General features: G+C 46.1%; 1 protein-coding gene across 2 annotated transcripts in view; it reads left to right on the plus strand.

Annotated features, from left to right (window-relative positions):
- The window catches only part of COL20A1 (collagen type XX alpha 1 chain), a 45,238-nt gene that overhangs the window by 14,624 nt on the left and 3,504 nt on the right, over nucleotides 1-27,110 (plus strand). Inside the window, exons 12-35 of one of the 2 annotated variants that reach the window (XM_085241615.1) lie at nucleotides 448-577; nucleotides 1,074-1,219; nucleotides 2,493-2,616; nucleotides 3,033-3,172; nucleotides 3,344-3,473; nucleotides 3,952-4,094; nucleotides 5,316-5,448; nucleotides 9,264-9,406; nucleotides 10,015-10,144; nucleotides 10,437-10,493; nucleotides 13,069-13,107; nucleotides 14,865-15,003; nucleotides 16,618-16,760; nucleotides 17,137-17,246; nucleotides 18,740-18,898; nucleotides 20,712-20,789; nucleotides 21,182-21,268; nucleotides 23,306-23,359; nucleotides 23,756-23,851; nucleotides 24,342-24,395; nucleotides 24,575-24,628; nucleotides 24,969-25,022; nucleotides 26,473-26,544; nucleotides 26,944-27,027. In XM_085241615.1, coding sequence (XP_085097741.1) covers nucleotides 448-577; nucleotides 1,074-1,219; nucleotides 2,493-2,616; nucleotides 3,033-3,172; nucleotides 3,344-3,473; nucleotides 3,952-4,094; nucleotides 5,316-5,448; nucleotides 9,264-9,406; nucleotides 10,015-10,144; nucleotides 10,437-10,493; nucleotides 13,069-13,107; nucleotides 14,865-15,003; nucleotides 16,618-16,760; nucleotides 17,137-17,246; nucleotides 18,740-18,898; nucleotides 20,712-20,789; nucleotides 21,182-21,268; nucleotides 23,306-23,359; nucleotides 23,756-23,851; nucleotides 24,342-24,395; nucleotides 24,575-24,628; nucleotides 24,969-25,022; nucleotides 26,473-26,544; nucleotides 26,944-27,027 — 2,499 coding nt within the window. The remainder of the gene's footprint in view (nucleotides 1-447; nucleotides 578-1,073; nucleotides 1,220-2,492; nucleotides 2,617-3,032; nucleotides 3,173-3,343; nucleotides 3,474-3,951; nucleotides 4,095-5,315; nucleotides 5,449-9,263; nucleotides 9,407-10,014; nucleotides 10,145-10,436; nucleotides 10,494-13,068; nucleotides 13,108-14,864; nucleotides 15,004-16,617; nucleotides 16,761-17,136; nucleotides 17,247-18,739; nucleotides 18,899-20,711; nucleotides 20,790-21,181; nucleotides 21,269-23,305; nucleotides 23,360-23,755; nucleotides 23,852-24,341; nucleotides 24,396-24,574; nucleotides 24,629-24,968; nucleotides 25,023-26,472; nucleotides 26,545-26,943; nucleotides 27,028-27,110) is intronic. The other variant, XM_010722406.3, reaches the window with a different exon arrangement.

Here is a 27,110-nt window from a genome sequence, read left to right on the forward strand (position 1 = left end):
AGAACTACTGCAAGTTATACCCATGCAGTTTTCTTTTGCACAGTGTTATCCCCTCCCTAAAGCACCTCAAAGAACACACACAGGTACACAAAGGTGTTCAAGGATGCTCATCTCTGACAGATAGAATCAGAAAACCCTCAGATTGTCCTTAATCATACACTTCAACTTTTGGTTAGCCCTGAAGTGGTAAGACAGTTGGGCTTGAGTATCACATCAGGTCCCTTCCAACTGAAACTGTCAATCGTGGAATCACGTTCTGTCCCGTTCACTTCAGTGAAAGCATGACTGGGATCTTGTGCTATGTGCTTGTACAGATCCAATCCTTCAAGGGCAGGAATGCTAACAGCCTCCTATCTCCATGCTTGCCAGGGAAGACTGCTTCAGCTTTTCCTTTGCCGTGGAGTGGCTGGCACCTCCTGGACTTGACTGTCTTCGTTTGTGTTCCAGGTGCTTCTGGATGGAGCTGTCTCCTCTCTGTGGCTTTCCAACCTGACCTCGCACACAGAGTACCTGGTGTCAGTGTTTCCCATTTATGACACAGCCGTTGGGGATGGGCTGAGAGGCGTCACCTCCACATGTATGTCGTGAGTAGAGAACGTTCCTCTGATGTGTGTTTGTGGGAGGTGAACATAGCCCTGCCTTTGCAACCACCTCAGTCTGGAGCCTGGCGCTATATATTCCCCCTCCCTCTGGTTCAGAAGGTTTGTCTACAACTCTCTCCATCTCTGGAGATGTTCAAAACTTGGCTGGACAAGGCCCTGAGCAACCTCCTCTAATTTGGCTCAGCAGGTTGGACCAGAGACCCTCAAGTGTCCCACTCCACCTACATCATTCTGCAAGTGACACCACTGTGCTGAGCTCAACCTGCCATGGGAATAACACACCCCAAACAGAAATTTTCTCCAACCCTTGTCCCTTTCCCACCCTTGGGCTGCAAATGAACTAATCCTACTCCTTGACAAGTGGCTGTGTTAGATGCAGGTTGTTGTAAAACCAGCTCTCCACCTCTCGGGGCTGGAGCTGCTGCAAACCTCATGTGCTGAAGGTGTCTTTCTGCCACATTTCCCTCCCAGTGCCTCTGTCTGCCCCTCGCTCCCTGCGTGTCTCCGAGCTGAGCCACAACAGCATCAGGCTGAGCTGGAAGGCAGCCCAGGGAGCCACGCAGTACCTGGTGCTCTGCTCTGCAGCCCCCGACGGAGCAGAGGACTATACGACAGAGGTATGCTCCATGAGAATGGTGCCAGTACTGCTTTTCCTTTGTCTCTCCTCAGTTAAAGAGTCTAAAATGAGTGCCTGTCTCTCTGTGTGGGGTTGAGTTCTGACAATACAATATAGAGCAGATCTGACGCGCAGAAACCTTTGGCAGCCCAGTGGCTGAGGTGCAGCCCCAAGAGTAACTTCTGCATCCTTGAGGCTGCACGGAAATATGTTTGCTTTGCTTATCTTCAAGTGTTGATTGAAAATTTGTTAGGGCAGCTTTCACTGACCTCTAAAAAGAGAACTGTGGCACTGTATAAAAAATAAAGCAATGCCAGATGAGTGGAAAATCCATACAAACTTCTAAGGTGAAGTTCGTAATACAAACATTTTAAAGTAAACACCCAAAATGTGAACACTTTAATGAGTTTTCAGCAGGACCAGCATTACGGTGTTCCCAGCCTTTTACAAATCTCTGGCTCTGCTGCATGCAGACTCCTGGAAGTCGCTGGGTTGGGTCCCTGCAGCAAGCAGGCTGTGCAGGGAGGGCTGTGCCGTGCAGTGTTAGCGGCAGGTGGCAGCAGCCCGGCTGCTATGGCCCTGCTTGCAGCAGGCAGCTCTCATGCAAGCCTCTCAGGCCATAGAGGAAAAGGGGCTCAACATCTCTCACTTAAAACCTTGCTTTCTTGAAGCCCCTTCCATCCCCTCTCGCTGTGTGACACAGGGATGCTGCATTCTGTGCACACTGCTCTCTCCACTGAGTGCTGCAGGATGGTTGGAAATGGGAGAGAACTGTGCAAGCTTCCTGTTCTGTTGCCTTTCTTTTGGGGGAATTTTCACCAAGAATATATATTTTTTGCATCCTACTATCAGAAATCAACCCCCAGCTTTGTATTTGCAATAGTGGAAGCCACTCTGCTTTTTACATCCATACTCATCTTTTTATTACAATGTCTTTCCCAGGAAAATCTCCGATATTTTTCTTACAAAAAATGTCTTGTTTGAACTTACTTCAGGTACCCTCATCCAACCCAGAATAATAGCATCACCTCTGTATAAGAGATACACCTCTGCAGGCCTTGGGAGGAGAAAGGGATATGACCCCTCAATGTACTTGGTGTCCCTTGGGGAGGGAGGGAGTCAGAGAAGCTCTGACGGTGCAAAGCCCATGTCCATGTGGTCAGAGGATGTAGGAGGGCAGCCCAGAATGGAAGGATGTCCTAGAACTGAAGTGTACCCCAGGACTGAGAGGTACCCAGAACTGAAATGTCTCCCTGAATTTCTCCCTGTGACAGATGAAGGTGGCTGAGCCCGAGGTCCTGCTGGACGGGCTGTCACCCAGCACTGAGTACTCCATTGCAGTGTATGCGTTGTATGGGGAAGATGCCAGTGATCCAGCCAGTATCCAGGAAACCACCTGTAAGTGCTGCTGCTGGTTAAGTTGTTTTTAAACACTTAAGGTGGGAGAGATTAGGTAAGTTAGGGGTTTCTTGTATTGTGCCTGTGGCTTGTAAATCCTGCCTTTTCTTAATACCGGTCCCTAAGATGGTCTCTAATCACCTGGTGAGCTGTGAAGCAGTGACTCCCCCCTGGTAAAAGAGGACTCCTAAAGGGGCTGTTTCTTAAGATCTTTTTGTATGGGGGAGAAAGGAGGAATTTCTTGGCCATTTCTTCACCTAAAGCACAGATAGCATTCCATGACATCCCACAGAATGGGAATTATTTTGAATCTTTTAGTTCAAGATGGAGTCACTCGTGAGTAGCAGGAGGCAGCAAGTGGCATTGCTTTGGTGCAGCCTTTCAAACCCTGAGTGCTGTCACTCACTGTGTTGCAGTGGCCTTGAGCCCTCCCAGGTACCTGAGCTTTTCAGAGCTCAGCCACTCATCCGTGCGGGTCAGCTGGGAGCCAGCATCACTGGCAGTGAAAGGTCATCGTGTCACCTACGTGTCCAGCAGAGGGAGCAACACTGGGGAGGTGAGTCCTCAGGGGCTGCTGGAGGGAGAGCTGGGGGGCCACACACTGCCCTGTTCTCTCTGGTGCATGGAGGGAGTGTTATCTCTGAAATGGGCACTTCTGAGGGATGTGCGAAGCCCTCTGCAGCTGTCTCCATGTTCTTCTCTCCCAACTCACCCCTCTCCATTGCAGGTTGAGGTTCTTGGCACTGCAATGTCCGCTGTCCTGAGACCACTGTCCTCCCTCACCCAGTACTTCATCAGTGTCCGATCTATGTATGATGAGGGTGACTCCTTTCCAATCACTGGCAACGTCACCACTTGTAAGTAGGCAGTGGAAATGCTTTCTTTCCTACTGACCAAACTGTCCTGCGTATGCCTAAACTGAGATGTTTTCAATGCTGGTCCCAGCAGCTTATGGCCAAGATCCTTGTACAAAACTGGTGACTGTTGGAATATGCCCCACTCTGTTACGTTAATAATAGAAGTGAAGGAATAAATGAAGAAAGCAAACTATGTACTGCTAACTCCTGTGTCCTTGGGAGCCTTCTCCCCTTTGCAGTATCAGAGTGATACATACCCTCTCCACAAATGAAATAATCCTCCTTAATTAGGGTTTTGAAACCAGTGTTCTCCTCTCTGTCCTGATGGCCATTGCCATTTGGATCGGAAGAAGTGAAAGACAGACTGATCTCAGACAGCTGCCTGGCTGATGCTCTGCTTCCCAACCATCTGCTCCCCACCTCAGCTCTGACAAGGCGCTGTCAGGGCTTCAGCTCGTTGTCCTCCTGCATCCCTCAGTGAAGGTCCCCCCGCCGCGGGCACTGAAGGTTTCTGAGCTCTCTGAGAACAGCCTCCGGCTGCACTGGGAAGCTGTCGCTGCCTCTGATGTGGTTGTCTATCAGATCAAGTGGAGCACAGCTGGTGGAGAGAAGCCTCAAGAGGTACGGACCCACGTACAGCCGGGTTGGGTTTGTGCCTGCTCGATGGATACTGGTTGGGTATTAGGAAAAATTTATTCTCAAAAAGAATGATCAGGCCTTGGAAAGGGCTGCCCAAGGGAGGTGGTGCAGTCACTGTCCCTGGAGGTGTTCAAGAAAAGGGAAGATGTGGCACTGAGGGACGTGGTTTAGTTGGCATGGTGGCAATGGGCTGTTGGTCCTACTTAATGATCTTAGTGGTCTTTCCAACCTTAATGATTCTATGGCGGCTCTGTGCTGACCTGCAAGAGTGGCAGAGTTGCAGTTCGGTTTGGGTTCACGCACTCAGGACCTTCAGCACTAAGACAGGATCTATCCCACACTGGCTCTGCTGAGTGCTGTAGTCACCTTGAATGCTGGAAGCAGGAGGGACAGCAGGGAGGCAGGTTTGGAGTCCTGCAGGCTCTGGGAAGATTGCAGAAGTGCTCTGGAAAAACTCAAGGATGAAATTCAATAGGGACAAACAAAGTATTAAGCTTAGGCAGGAATAATTAAAGACAGGTATACAGGATGTAGAACAAACAGCTAAGAAGCGATTCAGTAGAAAAAGATCTGGGTTGCAGAGAATTCACCAGCCCACAATGTCAAGTCTTTGTGGAAAAGACAAGTACAATAGTCAGGTGTTTGTAGTGGTGGTGAGTCCTGACTGCTGTGGGGATAATACTCCTCAGGAAGGATGAGGTCTTACTGATGAGAACACAGAGAAGATTGATCTGAATCAGAGCTGATGCAGTAGGTGTAGGGATGGACCAGGTGACCTCTTCTATCCCAGGCCCCTGTTTTCACAGTGAGTGCTTGAGTAACCCCTACTGTGCTTCACATTTAGGCTGGAATGGGGGTATAGTGGGGCTTCCGTGCACAATGTATCTAAAAGATGGGAACCGAGCAGAGATATTTCATGCTCATAGCAGGCTGACTGCTTTGTACCAGAGACTCTATGTTGTGGGACAGAAGTAGCTGTTAAGTACAACTGGCTAGCAATGCATGGGCATCTACTCTGCATTCATTAGGGCTGGAAATTTGCCTTTGCTTGGATTTGTGCAACCCACAAGGGTCGAGTTTGTCCTCAAAGCCCTGTGCTAACTCATTTGTGCCTGCAGGCAGTCTGTGAGCCAGACACTTGGATGGCATGAACTAGCTTAGGGACCTGGGAATTCAACTGACTCATTTCTTACCCTACTGCAGCTCTCCATCGCTGGAAATGTGGCAACTGCCATCCTGCCTGGCTTGCAGAAGAACACAGACTACAAAATATCCATCTGGGCCTACTACAAAGATGGTGCTCGAAGTGACACAGTTTCCGTTCAGCACAGAACCAGTAAGTGATCAGTGCTCGGTCTCTACAGCCTAGCGATAACAGAGAGCACAGGATGCCTCAGACCCAGGCACAAGGCAGGAGCTCAGATCTGGTCATCTGCAGCTATGAAAACCACCAGACCAGGATATCTAAATGCGGCTGGAGATATTTAGGCTCCCGTACTAGTATTCTGAATTTCTCCTGATGAAAATACACTGGGCAAGCGTGAGCTGGCTGCTACATTTCTTTCTCCTTTTGTAGCATCTATCAGTGTGCATTGGCTTTTTGTTGGGTGTTGAGCTGAATATGTCACTGTGCTGCCTAATGAATGTTTCTTGTTAGTAAAATATTGTCTGCTGAAGAGGGTGTGGGTTTCTCCAGCTACATCATCCCTGAGCTGTGCTTCATCTGAGGGCACTTGCAAAACTGAGAGAGAATCCTTCAGGCAGACTCTGCGTGGAGGCATTATCTAAATCTTGCTTTGTACAGGCAGGATATGAGGTTAAAAAGCGGTACTCCCAGAGGTCCTCTTAATTAATATTGCCTGTATAATGGCTTTGTTGGCAGCGAATGGAACACAGTTCATTCAGCAGCAGCAATCCTCTCTTCCTTCTCTCAGCTCTCAGCCTCCTTTGCAGAATGAAGTCTTTCAGGCTGGTGCTGAGCTGATGAAGCTCAGAGTAAATAGCAATCCTGGAACGAGAAGCTCGGGTTTTATTAATAATGAATAATAACAACTTTTGTTTATAGAAAGCTACCTCAGGCAAGTACCTAGGAGATGCATGCCAACAAGAACAAATAAAAAATGAAAGCATCCTACAGCTCTGTGAGAAAAATGAGAGCTGTTTAGAGGTTTCAGAAAAATGAATAGCTGTTTTAAAGCTTGAAGTACAAAATGTCAAAGCCGCTCCTTCAACCCACTGCCAATGGCATGTGATGGTGTTCTTCTCAGCTTATTCAAGCAAACCAATCCTTGCTGGCATTGGCTTCTGCTTGTCAGCTGCTGTTCTTGTTCAGGAACAGGGATGCATTAGGGACATCAGCCTTCACATCACTGGGATGCATGGGCAGCCCTCCTCAGGGCCTTGTAACACAGGAGGGCTGGCAATGCTCTTCCATGAATCCGGTCCCTCACTACCATTGCAATGAATAGAGCACTTCTTTTCAAGTCTTAGTCTTGACTAGTAAAAATAAGATGTTCAGGGATATTTTTTGAGCAGAACAGTTAAGCAAGTCCTTCTCTGCAGACTTACCAGAAGGCACAGTAGGAGCAACAGCACGTTGGTGTATTTCCCACAGATAACTAATTTGTTACCATGTACTTACCTGCAGTTCTGATTTACCTTCTTGTCTCTGATATATTTAGATTCAAGGCTTATTTGTGTCAAGAACTCTCCTCTCATTATGTTCCTATAAATGATCTAGCATAACAAAGTCTTTGTCCTTGACTAAAGGCTCTACGCAGCACTCATCTGTCATATTAATAAACAAGACTTGTGGTACATCTGATGGACACAAACCTCTAAGTAGCTGGGAGAGGGAGCTTCTGGGAAGTAGGGTGGTGCTGAGCAGGAGCCCTTGGGAGACAATGGAAGTGGTTGCTTTTGTTCTTGTTGAGAAGCTGGTAGGAACCTCTCTGTTATAGAGAAGAAAAAAAGCTTGAACAAAATAGGTCACCTGTTTTGTCCTGGAGGACAAAGGGTGTGGGGTCTCTGTCTGTGATGTCTGCTATCTAGCATTATTTAGCTGAATCTTTCTGCCCCTGTGTGAGTGCATCTCATCCTCTGCAGCACAAAGAGCAAGAGGGCAGTCTGGTGGGAGTGCTACTAATGCTGGGCTGAGCCTCCTGGGCTGATTCTGTGTTGAAGTGGATTACAGAGTGCTTATGTGTCCCATTCCTCCAGCAGAGCTGTGCCAGAAGTGTCTGCACGTTCTTCCTCCTGCTCCTCAGTGAGTTCACACTGCAAACAAATAGAGTTGAAATATAGGGAAGAAACTTCAACCCGTGTCACTGCAGATGGGTGTTGTGATAGAGCTGACTCCAGAGCTGTACTGTTACTTGGAATTATGTCTGTGATTCTGGCTAGACCTGAAAACAAGTAGCCCAGGATTCCCCCTGCAGAGGAACAGGAGGTAACAGAAGCACAGATGGTGCCCTGGGTGTCAGAGATGCTTCCACCCCCCATGGGCAGCTCTGGGAGGTGACCTTTCCCCTGGCTGTCACATCCATGCTGTCAGACTGTGCCCAGCCCGGGGGCTTTCCAGAACAAACTCGACTGGGAAGACTTCACTTAACTTTCCTTTTGTTCATTTAAACAGTCACCACTGACATCAGCTGAATGAAATAGCCAGTGCAGACAGCAAAGATGCAGAGGTATAGCACAGCACTAAGAATAGCAATGTTGAAATGACTTTTCCTCCCACACTTGTTTTCTTCTCTTCTTTACCTTGCGGTGATGCACACAACAGCCTCCAGCCTGATTCAGCTCTGGGAAAACTTGGTTCAGCTTCACTAAAAGTAGGCTCGTTTTTGTCCAGAAAAGGGAAGGAGGATCAATGAAGATGCAAATAATCTTCATTCAACATGTGCTCTAAGGTCACCTCAGTCTTTGCTGGATGGGCAGAAGAGCTTGTTTGCATTGCAGGTAAAACTGCAGAATAGAAACTTCATAGCCTGGGTGTGTGTCCTTGGCTGTCTTTGGGACTTGCCCATCATTTTTGGTGTCTTCTGAAGAAGAAAAGAAAAAAAAGCCTACTTTTCACTCTTAAGACTTCTTTGTCTTCACATCAGTGAGGGTTCAAGGCCAGATATTTATACAGAGCAAGAAACTACTTAGAAATAAGCTCTTGGAGTAGGTGACCCCATACTCCCATATGTGACTCCCGTAATGTTCCATTACAATACCCATCTGCAGTGATTGTAGAGGTCATATTTTTTTCCATCATTGCCATGGGCTGAACTTTCTTCCCTAGTTTTCAACCTCTATTGTTTGAAAGTGGATGGATTCAGCTCCGTCTGCCTTTTTCTTAATAACCCTCAGCCCCTGCTCAGAGAACTTGCTCTGTAACTGTCCCTGTTGCCAGGTCCAGCTTGCTAGACAGTGGCACTCCAGGGAAGAAATGCATTTATGTAATTAAGATATACTCTGTTTTGATCTCTGGCAAACCCTGTTCTTGCTGACCACAGCTCAGGCCATCACCCATTTGGGATCCAGCCATCGGCTGTGGTGCAGGGCCAGGAACAGGAGAGCAGCTGAGGCTTTGTGCACGATCCTTCCCTGGGGCTGTGGGTGCTGAGTGAGACAAACTGCTGTGCGCTGGCTGCTCTGTGTGATTTTTTTCTTAAAAGGATAATTTTAAAGCAAAGGCCAAGCTGAGAAATAGTAGAAATGATGATGCATTAGCTTGGATCCAGGCTTAACCAGCAATCAAGCTTTTTCTCCAGTGTGTCTCCAGGTCTTTGATGAAACACAAGAACAGTTTGGTCTTTCTGAAGGGTATCTTGTGTTTGTCCATGATGCATCCAAAGGATCTTTTTTTTCTCATGACTCCAGGACTCTTCTTTCTACCAAATATTCTTTTTTTCCCCCAGGACCTAGGCTTTGAATTACTGAATGCTTGAGTTGTACCATGTTGTCTCAGGCAGTACTCATCCTCATCCCTCCAGACTCTATTTTCTCCCCTCCTGGTCCCTAAGGTGGCTGCTTCTGTTCCAGGCCCTGGTTACAGCACACTAGCAGAGCACTGGGGAAAGGATATGGAAGCAAGCATTGCTGGCCCTGATTTCAGACCTCACTATCTGACTTTAATGCTATTCCCCTTTAATCCCTGCACAGCTTCTCGGAGCCCACCCACCAACCTCTTCATAGACTCTGAGAGCCCCACCAGCCTCCAGATCCACTGGAAGCCCCCCGAGGGCCGCATACAGCACTACAGAATCACCTACAGTCCTGTTTCTGACCCCAGCACCCAGCAAACAGTAAGTTCAGCTCCTTGGCAGGTGGGACAGAGGGACTGTTTCATGGCTAACGGAGCGCTGTTCACTCCAGTAGGTTTTCTCTATCAAGAATTAGTTTGTGTGAGAACCAAATTTCTTCCTTTGACTTGCTGTCAAGCTGCTTTGTGAAGAAGACTTCCTTCTGATTCAGGCTTCCTTCTGATCCACTTATCGGTGTCCATCAAAGCTGCAAATAACACAGCTTTTTCCTCTCCCTGAAACAGAGTGGAGAATTCCAAGAGGCAGAGTGGCAGTGGGTAACTCTACTGCCTGCCTGATTTGACAGGTTAACAATTAACCTTTTACAGTGAACATTTGCCACACCAACCCAAATTGATGACCATATTTTAAGGATCTTTTGACCCATCTACAAGGGGAAAATTGAGGTCTTTACTTAGGAAAACACTCTTCCCCTGGCCCCAATAGTTCTGATGGCAATGCATAGTCAGGCTTCCACGGTTTCCTTTTATCATTCCCTAACAAATGGGGATGCTGCCCTGGAACTCACTGCTAGAAATCCTCAGAGCAGCCCCAGGGAGTGGGTAAAAGCCAAACTCTGTGTTGTTTTTTTTTTTTCCATCCTGCTGTAGATCATGGCTTCCGGGAAAAGCAGCAGTGTGACCTTGCAGCCGCTGCTGCCCGATCGAGCCTACAAGGTGGCAGTTTCTGCTGTCCACTACACAGGAGAGAGTGAGAGCACAACTGCAACGGGTCGGACGGGTGAGTGGATCCATCACTATGTGCAGCTTCATCAGCTGTCATCTATCAGGCTTGGTGTAACCTCTCCAGGGAAAGCACTGTCCTTCTCGCGCTGAGCTGTGGCTGTGGCCAAGGTTTTGCTCAGCAAATTGCAAAAAGCCTGGAAAAGGGAAAATCCTGCCCCAGTTTCTGCCCGTCCCGTGTATTATTGGCAATTCCAGGATGAATGAAGAGTTGGTGACCGTACGGGTCTTGAGCCAAGTGTCGCTGTTCTGAGCAGCAGAGCTCACACACACACTGCTTTCTCTTGCAGCTCCTGTGATGTCTAAACTGCCTTCAATACGAGGATTTGTTCCATCTAAGACAGAAGGTAAATCGTCTCCCATAACGTCTGGCATTGGTATTTTTTTTTTTCCCAGTAACAAATAGCACAGTGTGGATCCCCCAGGACAGGCAGCAGTGGGTATGTCTCTTCTTGACAGATGCCTCTGGGTCCTGAGAATCTGTCCAAGGAGAGCCTGGAACCACACAGCCTTAAAAGCAGACTCACTCACTAGAGAGTCTGATAGGATATTTAAAGGGTTTCTGCATAACTTGACCAAAATGGAGCAAAGAGAATGATGACATGTTTTAAATTAAAGTTCCTTGTAAAGTCCCTTATTAAATTTAATGAGCATATGTTCTCCTAGCTGATACAAAGCAAAATATTAAGGGGATTAAGGAGAAATGTTGAATTAGCAGGGTTATAAAAAACTGCTAAGAAGCAAATATTAGAATACATGTATTGTGGCACTAATGCCTTTTCCTGTCTATGTGAAATGATTCCAAACAAAACCTCAGCTTTAAAGTTTGTTGAGAGAATCCAAGAAGGGAGAACAAAGCAGATTAGATGAGTATGTTTTAGACTGTACCCAGCAAAGAAAATATCAGACACAATTTTCTATGGCTTATTGAGGAAATGTGCAGGTGTGCAGATCACAGAGGAACAGTCGTGTGAACCTTCAGCTGGAAAACAATCCCCCCATAAGGCTGATGGAAAATGTAGCGTGTATGGCTATAATAGCTGAAAAGACAACAGGAAAAATATTAAATTCTGTGTGTTTCATAAAATGAATTATTTGAAGGAGTGGAGATGAGATGTAATAATATTGGGAAAACTGTTGCAGTGAAAGAATCTGATTTTAATAAGCAGTCACATTGCTGAGAGAAGTGGTCTGAGCTGTTGTGGGAGGGGATGTTGTACAGTAACTGCGTTCATCTGGGACCTGGGGAGAGAAACACAAAGCAAAGAGAACAACAAGGCAGCAGGAATCCAACACTGGGAGGTCTAGGAAAAATCTTCAAAGCAAAATGCAGACTGTCACTGACAGGGATCCTTCACCCTGACTCTGAGGTGCTCTGTGTAAGCTGAGCATTGCCAGATCAAAGAGCTGTGAGCAATGAGAGTGCTGGGAGGGAGGTTAGAAGGAGCCTTCCTGACCCCCCAGCAAGGAAGCTGGATACCTGGCAAACAGGCAGGACTGCAGCCTGTCAATGTGGTGTTGGAGGGAATTATGTTTTCTTCATCATACTTCAGTTCTCAGCAATGCTTTGCATTGGAAAATCTGTTCTGTTTGTGTAAGGGGAAGGCAAGGAGCAGAGCTATGGCTTGTAGACGTAGGCTTCAGCAGTCCTATGACCATCATTGCTTTGGGTGCCTTTTCTTTTTGCATATGACTTGGCTATGAATAATTGTGTTGAGTGACTTAGGAAGCTCAGCTGCCATGCGGAGGATGACACCCCTCTGCTGTTACAAAAGTCAGACAGTTGTAAGCCCTGCATTTCTCCTGAGGTGTGAACTGACACTGATGTAAGAATAGAAATATAGAAGTTATAATGAAGCCTCAGTAATAATCTATTGGGTTCTATTTTACTGGTGACCTAGAAAATCACTTATGAAATATAGCCCATCTTGTCAAGTGACCTTGATTTTCAGGGGCACGTCTCGTTTTGCATCAAGCATCCCCTTTGTCCCAGCTCCATCTGGCAGCCATGGCCTGGGATTTAAATGGCAGTATATAATTGAAAGTAGCATTCGTGTGCTGTTTTCTAAAGCACCCCATTACCTGAGCCATTTAAATGGGAGTGCTCATAACTGTGGTGCATCTCATTACAGCCCGTTCTCCCCAGCATCCCCTGATGCTGCTTTCTGCCTTGTGGTGTATAAAAGGATTCATCAAGTGAGTTTCTGACAAAGGACCTGCAAAACTTTGCCAAAACACAATTTGTGTTTCTCAAGTGCAAAAAAGAGCAAAAAACTTGGCATACTCTATGGAGAAATGTAGCTGGAATGTTGCAATAAGTCAAAGCCTGGTCATATGCCATGCAAAAGCCACATCACTGCTCATGTGCAGCACTGCATCTTTCCTCCCTTTCTGGCTATTTAAAAAAAAAAAAATCAGGTTGATGCTTGAATTTTTGTTGCCTTTTGAGTTTTACGTGCAATATTTTGAGCAAAGATATGCTTATTTATTTTTCAGCCTACTAAGGTGCATGTTTCAGTAAAAGCACCATTTAAAAAAATAATGTTTTGATGTTTGTTTCCAAAAAGAAGCTTGCAGAAAATGATGTTCCCTTGCATTTCATATCACAAGGTGACAGATGATTCAGTGAAAAGAAAGTGATCATGAGGATGTTTGATGATAAAAGACGGTATTTTATTTTTTTGTGATGAATAAGACAAGGAAGAACTTTTATGTTAGCATAAACATAAATTCTCTCCCTCTCTCCATTTATCTAAACAAGACTCAGGACAGACTCTGACTTAAGCTGTATAGTATTACAATATTCACCGTGTTTTGCTGTGTTTTCCATTGCTCAGCCCATAAAACTGCATCAATTTTGCTTTACTAATCCCCTACTCCCTTTCTTCCCTCATTTTTTCCCCTTCTGTTCCATTCCCACAGCCTGTCCCCCCATCAGCTCTTCTGCAGGCTCCGTACGAGGTACAGTATCATACCTAAACCTTTGCTGGGAATGTGCAAACAGTGTCTCATCTTGTTTTTTTTTGAGAAATATGCAACAGCTGAGCAAGGTGGAATTCTTTCCCTGCCCTGAGGGAAAGGGGAAAAGTCTGAGAATAAAATAGTGAAACCCTCTTTATCAGGTAAGGCCTGAGACCCTTCAAACACTGACACTGAATATCACTTTTCAAGCTGAGGGAGAAGAAAAGAGAGAGAGCTATGGGCCCAATTCGGAATGGCTGGAGTGTATTCATACAGTGTGGACAACATGGGTTCAGGGGTTGCTCAGCCATGGGTTTGACCCTTGTCCTCGCCTGCACCCAGAACAGTTGCTCTTCTCATCAGAGTTTGGGCTGTTATTGCATGAATCTGTCTGTGCTGCTTGAGCAATCTGCCTTTATGTGAGTAATTGTTCACTAGGTGCAAGACAGAGGATGAATGTGTTGCTTAGGGCTCTTACTTGAGGCGTGGGACAGCCTGCTTGCTTCCTTGCTCCAGTGAATATACAAAGAAAAATGCATGCAGTGGGATGGGACCAAATGGGGTAGACAGGAAAAGGTGCACTGGGAGATGAGCTGGAATGGGTTGACACACACGTTACTGAAGAGAATAATATTGTTAGGTTATAATATGGTTGTAATTGTGAATTGAGCTTTGTTGTCAGTCTTTACACCATTGTGTTTCATGCATGTTTTAATGGAATCCCAGTGCCGGGAGCCCCATGTTGCAGATAAATGGCTCACAAGTGGGTCATTTCTTTTGGAAAACTCCCTAGTATGTTGGGCAATGAAAAAAAGTGCTCCCTGGACAAACCTCTATGCAAAATAACCACTCAAGCCAAACAACTGCAGGTTACAGTAAATGGTGAAGGGGTGAGGGAATCCAAACTGAAAGGACTACATTGTAGTGAAGTAGTATCCCTTCATTTACTGAAGCATGAGCTATCTCCTTCAACCCGGGCTGCTGCAAACTGAGATAAAGTGAAAAAAAAAAAGAATCCAATTTCAAGATCTTGTCTTACCAAATAGAAAACTGAAATGAGAAAATGACTCAGAGCTTTAATGATGAGCCATGAAAGTGAGATGAAGTTGCATGAGCTGAACAGGCGATGTCAGAGATGTCAGGGAAGAGCCTCTCTCTGTAGATCGCATAAGGCGAGTCAACCTCTGAGTGCCTCATGGAAATAAAAAGAAATGGAAATGCTTGTATTTTAAAGTCCTTCCCCAGTATTTCTGACTCTTATATATAAGGCATTTCAGAGCAGAAACGATTCCTCCTGCCAGCAATCACTGGACAGATTCCATGTCTTTTAAAGATAATATTTTGGCATCTATTTGAAATGAACGTGGTTTGGGTCGGTTTTTCTTTTTTTTTTTTTTTTTTTTCTTTCTTTTTTGAGTAATTACAGAATCACAGAATTTCTCACTCGTTTTTCCTTCTGGAGATTTGATAACAAAATTATGGAAGTCTTCACCTTTACTATATCTCTCTCTAAGAGGCGATTGCAATTGCAGCAGTGGATGATACAGATGCAAACTGTTGCCCTTGGCTGCCGCTTGTGGAATATAATCCAGTTTTATAGAGAGTCTGTACAGCCTTGCTGATATCTGTGTTCCTATGTTTTTTCTCCTGTTGAGGTCTCCATGCTAGCTAGAAGCTCATCCTATCTGCTCTGCCATCCCACTTTTTGGAGGGCAATCTTTCCTAACCGTTTATTTCTCTGCTTTTCTTTGTTCCAGGATTCGATATGATGGAAGCATTTGGCTTAGTAGAGAAGGAATATGCCTCCATTAAAGGAGTGGCTATGGAGCCATTCGTATTTAGTGGCTCCCGCACCTTCACCCTGTTCAGAGACATTCAGCTCACCCTGAGGACCAGGTGGGAGTGGAGCTGGGAGGGGTGTTGTGCTCGTCGTGGGTCCCTGTGCTCACACTGCTCACTGATTTGTGTGTCAATGACAAATCCCCTCTGGCAACTTCAAAATTGTAAAGATTCAGCTAAACTGAATAGCAGGTAGACTGAGAAGAATGCCGGTTTTCCTTAATATATTCAGAAATTAGGCTTGGTTGGTTTTAAGATGAGTATGGAATATATCTCAGAAGTCAAAACAACACAGTTTTGAGGCATTCATTATTCATTTGTGTACTGCCAAATGTTTTCATGTGGTGAGGGTTTCCCATTTTGCAGAATCCCTTTTTACAGCAGTGTTGGTTGCTGTGATGGACGTAAGTATTATATCATGTACAGACACTGCATGATTCTTCAGGCATTCTGTCCACAGCCGCATACACTTCGGTCGTGGCAGTTTGAGGTCATGTCTTCATCTTCAATCCCTCCTCCCAGCATCACTAGTTTGGAGACAGAGCTTTGCTTTAGTAAATATTGGTCTCCTAGCTGCTCTCAGCAGCTTGGGCTTTTCTTGTTGGGAAGGAATAACTGCTGAGGACCGTGGCCTGACCCTGTTTTCTCTGTGGGTCCCAGACAGCCAAGCTGCTCCCATGGTTTCACTCATTTTTTATGATAATAAATCAGGAACAATCCGACTCCTGACATTCAGAGCTACTTTGTTTAAAGCTAATTACTGAGGCTCTGGCTCAGTTTAATCTTAGTTAAAGTAGTAAAGCTTCTTAGACAACAGAGTAGGAGAGATTCAGAGAGTTGTTTCGTCAAATACTCCAAAAATTGTGGGCAAGTCATTTTGTTCAGCTGGCTCATATTCCTTTCCAAGGACATCGCTCCACCACAAGCAGAAGGAGAAATAAGAAGGTATTATGAATCAGTCCTGAAATGATGCTTGATGAACTGTGTACATGCCCATGCAAATGTCTCATTTCACATTACAGATGTATTCCAGGCATAACCAATTTGACTTTCTTTGTTGCCTTTCTGCATCCTCCCGCTGTGCTCCCAGCACTCTCTGAGGGGTTTGGCAGTGGCTGCAGAGGAAGCTGTGCTGTGCCAGGAGCTGCTGCTGGGCTTTGCTGCATGCCCACAGGTTCTAGAGCTGAACTCAAATTTTGCAGCTGGGCTGTGGGGGCTTTTTGGGAGCTCCATGCTTATCCCTGAAGGGCAATTCTATTGATTTCCGCCAAGATTGAGACCTCGGGGTTCACGACCACCATTCCTCTTCCTTTGAAAGAGGTTGCTTGGGAAGAGTTTTGGACCCTGGCAGGATGTCTGACATTTAGTAAGCTCTGCTGTGAAGAGCACGAGGGCTGCCTGTGGTGCTCCCTGGGGCAGCTCTGGCAGTGATGGGCTGACACGGCCTCCTCCACCAGGACGCAGCACTCAGCTCAGGCACTGGCAGTCTGAGAGGGTTGCACAGCATAAAGCTGGGCTCTCTCTCATGGCGTATCACATTCAAGCCCCATTGGTGAAGCTTTTCTAGGCTCTTTTTCCCAAGAAACACAAGAGAGCCCCTTCTCTTGAATGTTATCTGCTGGCACTTGCTGCTTTAAGCCACCAATGCTTCCTTGGCTTGTCTCATTCCAGCGATGTCCACCTCTTTGCCATCCCACCCGAGCACACCATCAGCATCCTCCTGCGCCTCCTGCCCGACACCCCCAAGGAGCCCTTTGCTGTGTGGCAAATAACCGATGAGGACTTCCAGCCCCTCCTTGGTGTTAACCTCGACCGTAAGGTTTCATATTGAATGTGTTACATTCGGGTGTCTGCTAACATTTCTGTAGGCAGCAGACCTCATTTTGGGATTCACTTGGGAAGTGTGGTGGGTTTATGGGCTTTGTTGTGCAGCTGCAATTTTTGGCTGATATCACATTTTAGAGGCTTCCTAATGCAATGAAAAGCTGTATTTTCATTGTTATTCTACTTGTAGCATAGTCTTTATTTTTGGCTGTTATTTTTGTTTTCCATTGTTTAGAAATATTTGATTGCGATAGATGAGATTTTTTCACAATGCTGAAACCTATATATTTTCTGTTGCTCAGTATGTGGTGAAATCAAACTCTCTTTGAATTCTAAAAGCTGTTATTTGTCCTATTTTCCCTGTAGCCAGTAAGAAAACCTTGACCTATTTCAATCATGACTACAAGGCTGATTTGCAGGAAGTCTCCTTTGACCAGCAGGAAGTGAAGAAGATATTCTATGGGAGCTTTCATAAGGTCTTTATCAATAAAGGGAGGAATGTAGCTCATGATTTCATCCACTTTGAGACTATTATGCCATCAATGTGTATTGTTCAAAGCGAGGAGTGATTATAAGTGCTTTGCATCCAGATTGTTAGGGAGCCAGTGAACCTTTTTCATATGCTGAACATTTTAATTGTAGACTTTACAATTACATAGGTTCATCCTATGTGTAAGACACGTTTCCCACATACTGATTGCTTCTTAGGATGCAATGCATGTTTATGCATTTTTAAAGTATTAATGAGTATGGGCAAATTATAGTCACACATGGTGGCCATTATTTTTACATATAATATGTGGTAGCAACATGAAATGGCATCAAAATAAAATACACACAATGTATACTAAATCGCTTCCTTTTACAAGGTGTGTGTTTGCCATTTCAGTAGTTGTATCACATGTTGGGATATTTGCTTTACTGAAGATACAGCTTCCCTGCACAAATTGTGTAATTTACTGGATGGGAGCATTTTATGGACTCCTCCAAATCCTTCCTCTTTATTATTTCCATCCCCAGCCAGTTTATTTATGGGCATGTACCCTTGTTCCTTCCATGGTCCCCATGACACACAGTTATAGAGAAAAGCTCAGGCTTGTTGTCCGCAGAACCACCATCTGGGAACTTAGTTCAAGGCACCCAAAGCCCTCAAAACTGAATGAAATCTGTGGAATGTAATTGTTTTGTGTTAAATTTACGAGAGAAAAATATTCTTTCCCCCCCAGACATCGTTACCATTATCATTACCATTGCTTCAGTCATAGTATAGTAACGCTGAGTCTGGAGAACTGCACTAGAAAGTGGTAAGAGGAAAGCCTTCAAAAACCCTTCAATCCTTGGAGTGTCTTCTTTACTGGGAAAAAAAAAAAAGAAAAAGGGTTGTTTTTTATCACAGTAGAATTTGGATTGGCTTCCTACAAAGCAAGATGGATACCGTTAGGGAATTGTTAACAGGAATTGACTGAGATGGAGAGTTATAGGAGAGATCTGGCAGTTTCCTTCCTTTCCTTATAGGAGCTCTTACTTTCAGGATTTGAAAAAAGCAAAAATTTTGGAACATGAAATATTTTTTATAATTTGGGATTTTGGTGACATTTTAACGCTGGAGGGAAGGAAAAGATAAAGTCTCATGAGAAATCCATCTGATCTCTTATAACTTCTTTGGGTTTTTTTGTCTGTCTGTATCCTCACAGCAAAGGTATTCCAGCCAGGTGAGCAATGAGCTCTTTCTATCACTATTTACATTATTCAGCTGGTTCTGAGAACTGAATTACTCAGAACAGGGACTCCAGAAAGGTTTTGCCCAAGGAGAAGGGAACCACCAGGGAAGAGCATCATGCTGCTCACTCTGTGCATTTGCTCACAAAATCCACATCATGGATACCAGCACAAATCTGGGAACTGGGCAGAAGGCGTTTAAAAGCTCCCTGCCCCATTGCAAAGGTCCAACCTTGGTCTTCCCACCCAGGTGCACCTTGCAGTGAGCCTTTTCAAGATCAAGCTCTATCTGGACTGTAAGAAAATAGCAGAGAGACCCATCAACACCATTGGCAGCATCTCTACTGCTGGCTTCATCATGCTGGGAAAAGTGACACGAACCAGAGGGCCCAGGAGTGGATCAGTATCGGTGAGTGCCCAGACGTGCCTGATTTGGAAACTGGGGGGTTAAACGTGAAGCTAGTTGGACAGATGGAGGGTTGTGCCATCCTCGCTGTCCTCACTCTGACAGCCTCCAATGGCAGCTGTGACGCAGGGCTGTGTGCTGATCCCACTGATCTCTGTGGGTTAACGAGCTTTCCTGGCGTGCGGATTCTCCTCCTCGCCTCCTACCTGGGTTTGTGGTCTGGGCTTGGGGCTCATTACTGAATGCTTGAAGCACAGACTCTGCCCTAACAGGCAGCAGGTACAGGGAACTGCTTTGGAAGAGAAGGTTGTGCCATCAGCCCCCATTGAGTGGCACTGGGAAATGCCAGGTCTGGAGGTGCCTCAATCTCCTGTGTGCTTGGGCTTGGCAAATGATGGCCAAATGCTCTTCAGTACAGAGGCTCCTTGTCAGCTGCTGTGTAAATTAAAGCAGCCCAATGCTCATTGCCAGCTTGCAGGTATGTCCCTGCTGCACTGCACAGCACCCTGCGAGAGGACAGAGCAAGGGAAGTGTGGGCTCCGCACTGTGCCTTGCAACAGCCCCATGCATCACCCAAAAGGCAAAACCACCCCCGCATGGCATTGCCCAGGAGCCTGCTGCCCTGCCACGTTTCCTCCACAAAACAGGAATGTTAAACATGCAGAATGAGGAAGAATTGCTCAGTGAGACTGTAGGAAATCATTCATGACTGTGAAGCTTTTACTCCTGGGTTCTGCATTTAGGTTTAAAGATCTAGGGGGAAACAGCCCAACCACTGATTTGCAGCTTCCCTTGCCTCAAAGAAGTGCAGTAAGAACACTTTGTCATATCCCCAGCTGCCTGGTCCTGCAAAGAGCAATGCAAAGCTCTGGGGTACCCCAGGGAAAAGTGGGCATTGGAATCACCCGTGAGCAGTGGTGATAAACCAGGGCACAATGGGATTCAAGCTGTATTTTCTAAAAAATGCTGTGGCAGTTTAGATCACAAGCCTGTCAGAAAAGAGCCTGAGCTCTCCCTCTCCCTCCCAAACTCTCCTTGCTCACAGCTCAGCCAGACAGATGCAGCTGACTAATGAGCAGTTTCGTGCTGCCTCTGCTCCTATTGCTTTTCAAGCCCAGCATAAGGTTCATGTCATCCACAGCTTCTGCTGCCCTTGAGAAGATGGAGCATCTCATTATTGCTTATCATGGAACCTCGTTTAATTTGAGATATCTTTAAATGCTGCTTGATGAAGGAGGCTCACCTGTATCTGTGATGCGCTCCTCAGCTTAAATGCATGGAGAAGAATTAAAAACAGAGGAGAAATGTTGCTAAGGAAAAAAAAAAAAAATCCTCTCTGCCTCGCCTTCTGTTTTTGGTTTGCTTTGTGCAGTGTGTGCTCCTGTGTTCATCACAGAGGCGGCGGCTGGGAGGGATGTGGTGTAGGCAGGAGGGGTTCCTGGGATGGAACACAGCTCTCCTGGGAGCCTGCTGCCACTTTTCCTCTTAGGTACATTCCTCTGAAGGGGGAAATGCAGACAGCAAAGTTTGTTTTCACATTTTGGCAGTGCTGAAACCCAATTACCTGAGGACCTGCCCGCTGCTGTGGGATGGTGTGAAAAAATCAGAGAGGCAGCTTTTGCAGGGGTGGCTTAGCAGGACACAGAGCTGTGGCTGCTATGTGTGTCATGGCTTTTTTGGTGTAATTACAGTTGGGACCACACGTGGAGTCTGTCAAACCACCACTAAACATTATTTTTAGCACATGGTGAACTTTGGGGGTGCAGCCTGTGTACCAGTGCCACCTTCTCCTCAAACCCTCTTCTCTTCCCCACAGTTCCAGCTGCAGTCATTGCAGGTTGTGTGCAACAGCTTAGGGGCAGAGGAGGACCGATGCTGTGATCTTCCTGCATTGGTAAGATGATGTGAGGTTCTTTGCTGGGTGGGATGAAGCTGTGCACCATGGCACAGGAGTGACACTGCACATCTTTTTCGTAGACAAGAAAGAAACCACTTTTTTTCTCATTTCCTGGAAATGTCAACTGGGTGCACCTTGGTGAAGGGAACCAAAGAGCATGTTTTGTCCCATTGTGTCTGCTTCAAAAGGCAAAATCTCAACACAGCACATATCCTCCCTGCCCTGAGCTCACCTGAGCCCCCTGCCAGCCCCATGGCTCCACTGCCACCTCCCAGTGCCAGGGCATAGTGTCTGTGTTTTTTTTCCCCAAGACTGAATTCTGAAGCCCTGCCATCACTACCTGTCACCCATCCCACTCTCACTGCACACATGTCTTGCTGTCTTTTCAGAGGGATGAGGAGAGCTGCCCCACCATAGCTCCTGCCTGCTCCTGCACTTCTGGCCGCCCAGGTTTGCCAGGTCCTCCAGGTCCCCCTGTAAGTTCACCCTTTGTGCATATTGCATGTCTTATTTCATGCTGTTTGCACACGTCAGCTCCATGGGGCTCTGTGATCTATCTCCTGCTTTCATCCCAGGCTAAAGCAGTTCTTCCTTGCCCAGCACAGACCCCAGGGCTTTGTTTCTCTATGCATGTTGTGGCATTTTGGGAGTGCAACAGCTGCAGCTGGGAGCAGGCTGAGCGTGTCTGAGTGCTGCATTAATCCTCTTAGGAGGGGAGGACGGGCCACCTCAGTGTGTGTGTGCATGCAGGGATTTCATGGATCGGTGGCTCCGAAACTCTTTGTAAATAACAGAAAAAAAACCTCAAAACATACAAAATCTGGATTCTCTGTTAAGCAGGAGGGCCAATAAGTGTCTGTACAAGTGGGTATGTACAGAGAAAGGGGAGATTTGGGGAAGTGGTAACAGCCAGTAAGAGTGTGGCGTGCTCCAGGAAGTGTTCCAGATAGGTACTATGAAGTAGTTATCAAGAAAAAACCCACGTTTTAGAAATGTTGAGAAGAAAGTGTTATGTGCACCGAACAGCCAAATCCGACAGCGTGTCCAGAGCACCCCATTTTGGACACTCCTGGTGCTTTACTCCTGGAAATCATAGAATGGTTTGTGTTGGAAGGGACACTTAAAGCCCATCTGGTCCAATCCCCCTGCAGTGAGCAAGGACATCACAGCTCCATCAGAGCTCAGAGCCCCTCTAGCCTGATCTTGGGTGTCTCCATCACTGGAGTATCCACCACCTGTCTGGGCAACGTGTGCCAGTATCTCACTGCCCTCATTATAAAAACCTTTTTTCCTTATATCCAAACTAAATTTCCTCTCTTTTATTTTGGAACCATTTCCCTTTGTCCTATCACACAGACCCTGCTCACGAGCCTGTCCACTCCTTTCTTAAAGCCCCACTGTAGATACTGAACCATGGAACATTCAGGTCTCCTTGCTCAAGTGAGGAGGCTTCAGCTAACTGCTCACATTGCTGTGATTTCACTGTGACTTCAGTGCCACGATTTGCAAGCTCCCCATTGCAGAGTAATTACGTGCTCATTCCAGTGGAAGTTTAATTACACAGCGCACTCCACTATCGCAGTGTGCTTCAATATCCTAAGTGCATAATTAGCAGCTTGCATTGCCCTGTGGTTTAAACATCTCTCCAGTACTACTATTTAAAAAGCAGGATTCTTTCAAGCATTAGAGAAAATACAGCTCTGACACACAACCGTATCCTCACACCATCAAACCCTTGCTAATTTGCTGCCCTTACAAGAGCACTTACTGCTACTTGTTAAAGTCCTTTTACTGAAGGCTGGCAAGGCTGCTGGTCACTGCCCTTAATGGGTGTTTTTGACCAGATTCAAATGAAATGAGCTTCTGGGTGCTTCTGGAAGAACTTTTTCCAAAGCTCCCTGTAATTCTTAATCCAAATCCATTGGTTTTTTTTTACTATCAAGAATAGAAACTTTCAGATTAAGTTCACGTGGTATTTTAAGTTCACAAGTTCACACGGCATTGGTTTGTGCCAGAAGATTATTTCTCTCTCTGATCCAGCAGTTCTGCAGATGCAGAGCTGAGCTGGGTCTCCTCAGCACTGCTTGCTGGCCCTGATCTCAGAGCTCGTCCCTTCTCTTGGGTATTGCAAATACCAGACTTGTCCCAAAGGACAGCAGGCAGGAGCTCCTCCTTAGTTCTTCTCTATGTTCATGTGTGATCCCTTCCCCACTGGCTGCCCCAGCATAAATTTGCTGGGAAGTTGGAGGGAGGAAGTTGAAGATGTTGAACTTCATCTCTCCTTGCTGGAGGTGACATGGTTTCATGGAGGGGCCATGTTGTCCTTTTCCCTCCCTCTTCCCCCTTTGCTGGATGACTCAATTTATTTTCTCCTTGCCCCTATTTCCTGCTACTTCTCTCGAGGGGCATCTTCCGTTTGTGTGTATAGCAAAACGCACCAGTGTCCTGGCACCTGTTTGCACTGTTGTAAGGATTATGATGTTAATAACAGCAGCTCTGTGTCTTGCTGGCAGGGGAGCCCTGGGAGGAGAGGACCACAAGGCGAGCAGGGGGAGCCGGGCCCCAAGGTGAGTCTTGGTGTTCCTTGGGAAGTGAGGCACTGAGGAGGATGGGATCATGTTATTAATTAAATGCTAAGTTGGACTCTGGAAATTGAGGTGATGGGCTTGATGAAGCTGAATTAATGCAAATTTTGTGGTCAGCAATGTTCTTGGAAGCAGCCTTGATGGAAAATGGTTGGTCTTTGTGCTGTGCTTGGCGCTGCCTTCTCATTTTCTCCTATTGAAGATGCGTCTAAACCTTACACCTAAAAGGCTGCTGAGGTTGCTGGAGATCCCCCCACTGTCCTAGCTTCATCTTGCATCCCATATACAGCTCATGCTGACCCGGGCCATGCAGTACAGCCCTCGTGGAGGGCAGGCTCTAATTGCTTTCTTTCTTTGATTTCATACCTTTTGCTTTAGGGTGAACCAGGCCCACCTGGAAAAGTGGGACCAGCAGGTCCGAGTGGCCAGCAAGGCTCCCCAGGTTCCCAAGGAATCACAATTCAGGGCCCTGTGGTACGTCATCTCTTCCATTGCCTTTCTTCGTCTCTTGCTCTTTGCAGTTGGAACACGTCTCACAAATCGGTGCCTCAACAAAACCCCTAAACCTGGTCTGTGTATTGACATCATCCTCATTAACAGTTAGACAGCTGCACTAGAGAGATGATAATATTTTTTTCATGGTGATGAGTCCTTACATTCAATCATTCTGGCAAAGGACTGCTTTTGTCCAGACTGTCCCTGGTGTGCTTCTAATGAAAACAAGCCCAGTGCAGTCTTCAGGCACGTCTCTTTACACTGATCATCATTACTTGGCAAGGAGGTGGAGGCTGCTGCATGCATGTCTGGGATGACAGAATCCCCATGAACGTGCTGTTGCTGCAAAGCTCCCTGCATAGCATCACAGAGGACAGCAGCAGTGCGGGGTGTGAGCGTGCAGCAGCAGGCTCTCTTTCTTTTAAAAGATGCTGCAGTGTTTGACTGTGTGCTTCTGTTTCAATCCAAGGGGCCACCAGGCATTAAAGGAGAGAAAGGAGACACTGGAAGTCCTGGCGTGCAGGTAACAGTAGACACCTTCCTTTTAACTGTATCAAAGATTTGTCCATTTTTCCCAGTAATTAATTAAAGCAAGACTGAAAAGCCATAGTTGTCCCTCTTGCCTTCTCATTTCACTTGCTACAAGATGAAGTAGGACAATGATAAGCAGATGCCAACTTTACCAGCAATTCTGATTTACAGGGCATTCCTGGTGTGCAGGGAGCTCCAGGCAGAGATGGTCTTCAAGGTGCAAAGGTAAAATGCATCAGTCACCCCCCCCGTTTTCACACAGTGCTGCCTAAAATCCAAACTGGATCCAAACATCCAGCTCTCCTAATGCAATCAGTGCAAAAGTGAAAGATATTTTCACAAATCTGGAAGAAATGGAAGAAAAAAAAGCAACTATTGGATCATCTCATGTTTGGCCAAATCTGCATGGCTGACCAGGTGCCAACCTTCTTGCCTGCTTGGCAGATATATTTATACCCAGTTCTGGCAAGCTCCCACTAAAAATAGCACAGGGAGAAACCACCTCACTGCTTACTGTGTCTCTTTGACTCCCTTTGTTAATACTGGACTGGATTTGGTTTTGCAGGGGGTGAGGGGACTGGAAGGCACAGCTGGGCCCCCAGGACCTCCTGGACCAAGGGTGAGTACAGGAGCAATGTGGATCTGTTTGAAATCTCTTCCTCAGAAGGAGATTGGGGTTACTGTTGGCCTGCTATCATCCAGGGGTGTCTGGGCAAACCCTCTTCTTGGGTGTTCACAAGGGAATATCCTCACATACGTTGCAGAAATCCACTTTCTCTGTCACTTTCTCACAGCTTCTTATGAAATAAACAGAAAAGCCTTTAGCTTACCTCTTGGAGGCAATTGATCCAGCATGGAGATGTGTGTTTTACTACCCTTCTAGCTTTTCTACAGCTAGAATTTTTCAAATATTGTGTGGGTTTGGTGTATATGGGCTCATCGGAGTGAAGTCAGCTGGAGCCAGAGGATGCAGGCAGGTATGAAAGACACACATTGGTTCCTATATGTGCTACCAGGGCCATAAGCTGGGTGCATTTGCACTCTCTCAGGCCCAGGACATCACAAGTAGAACTTTAAGATGTGTTGGTTTACATCCGGCCACTTTAAAGGCATAGCCTTACCAGTTCTGTGTAACAGTGGAATTTAGCTTCAGATGATGGATAGAAGACCTGATAGTTGCTGGTTCTCATTGCTGAGTTATATGGAGTTTGGCAGTCCTAAATAGTGTAAAATGGAAACTGCTTACTGCTGCATTTGCATTAAATCCCATAGCAGCTCTGCTGAAGTATTTATACTGAGGGCCACATTCAGCTCCTGACTTGGACTTTTTTATCCTGGCAAGACATGGAGCCAGCAGTGAACCTCAGCTTTTTAAACGTGAGGAAAGCACTGCAGCCTTTGGACCAGGCTCTGAAAGATGGCATGGTGCTGCCTTAAAGTCTTCTTTCTTTCACTTTCCACTGATCAAAAGAGTTGTTAATTTCCACTGAGCTTAAACATAAGAGCTGAAAAAACTACAAAAGAAAGTATTTCTAGTGCATTTTTGCCTTATTTTTTTCTTTCCTTTATGGCTCCAAAGGGCACAGAAACTTCTCGAAGAAGAGATAACCAAAAAAAGGCACTTTCTAATCTACAGTTCTACTGTAAAAACTTAGCAGCAAAACACAGGTCCTCAAGGGAAAACAAAAAAGCGGTGGCATGGTACTAGCAGGCTGAAGAAAAGGGTTTTGCTCTAGGCTGTGCCTAAATCTAAGCATGTAAGGAAGGATCTAAAGCCACATCTAAAAATCACATTGCAATTTGTTGGCAAAACTCAGCTTTGCTGGCTTGATGGTAGCTGAGACAGTAATAGGAAATGATGTGAAGATGACTCATACGTGATACACTCTTAACATTGTGCTCATGGCTGGATGAGGTACTGACATAAACCTTAAGGCTGCAGTGCTCTTGCTGGAGTCCTCCAGGCTCAAACTGCTGGTGCCCCTGGAGCTGCAAGGAGATGTCAAACAGAAAAAGAACAGTGGGAAGTATCCAGACTTTCATTTGCGTCTTGAAATTGATATCTGCAGGGTTTCCAAGGAGTGACAGGCTTCCGGGGCAGCAGTGGAGAGAAGGGACCTCCAGGTGATGTTGGGCCAACAGTAAGTGACTGAGCATGGGTCTCAGAGAAGGCCAAGGCATGAGATCATTGCATGTAAGCAAGCTGCTCCTATGGTAATTCTTCCTCAACATCTGAAGTAGAGTTTAAATTCACGCTCACCCTCCTCTCATGTGCAAATCCTCATGTGCAAATCCTGAGCTTGTATCTATGGAATATCTGCATCCTTCTTGATGGTGTTCCAGCACCTTAAGCACGAACAGAAGTTATTCCTATGAGCTCACGATACTTTTAGCCATTTTCATAAGGTCAAGGGAAGTACGAATGTGTGGGAAACAAAGCTTGGGCTCCACGTCCCGCTGATGTAACCTGCATCCCCACTGACCTTCTGCTTTCTCCTCCTCTCCCTGGTCCGTGACTTTTCCTTTTGCTTTCCTCGTAGGGACTACCAGGTCCAAAAGGAGAAAGAGGAGAGAAAGTAAGTTTTCCTGGTACTGTGCATCAAGCATTCGAAAGAGTGGATGTGGTAATCTGCTTGGCAAGCTATGCTTACATGTGAAGACATTTTCAGAACAGAATAACATAATGTACCAAGGGCTTGTTGCTTTC

Source organism: Meleagris gallopavo, chromosome 22 (genome assembly GCF_905368555.1).
Source record: "Meleagris gallopavo chromosome 22, MGAL_WU_HG_1.1, whole genome shotgun sequence".
In the NCBI taxonomy this organism is placed as follows: Eukaryota; Metazoa; Chordata; class Aves; order Galliformes; family Phasianidae; genus Meleagris; species Meleagris gallopavo.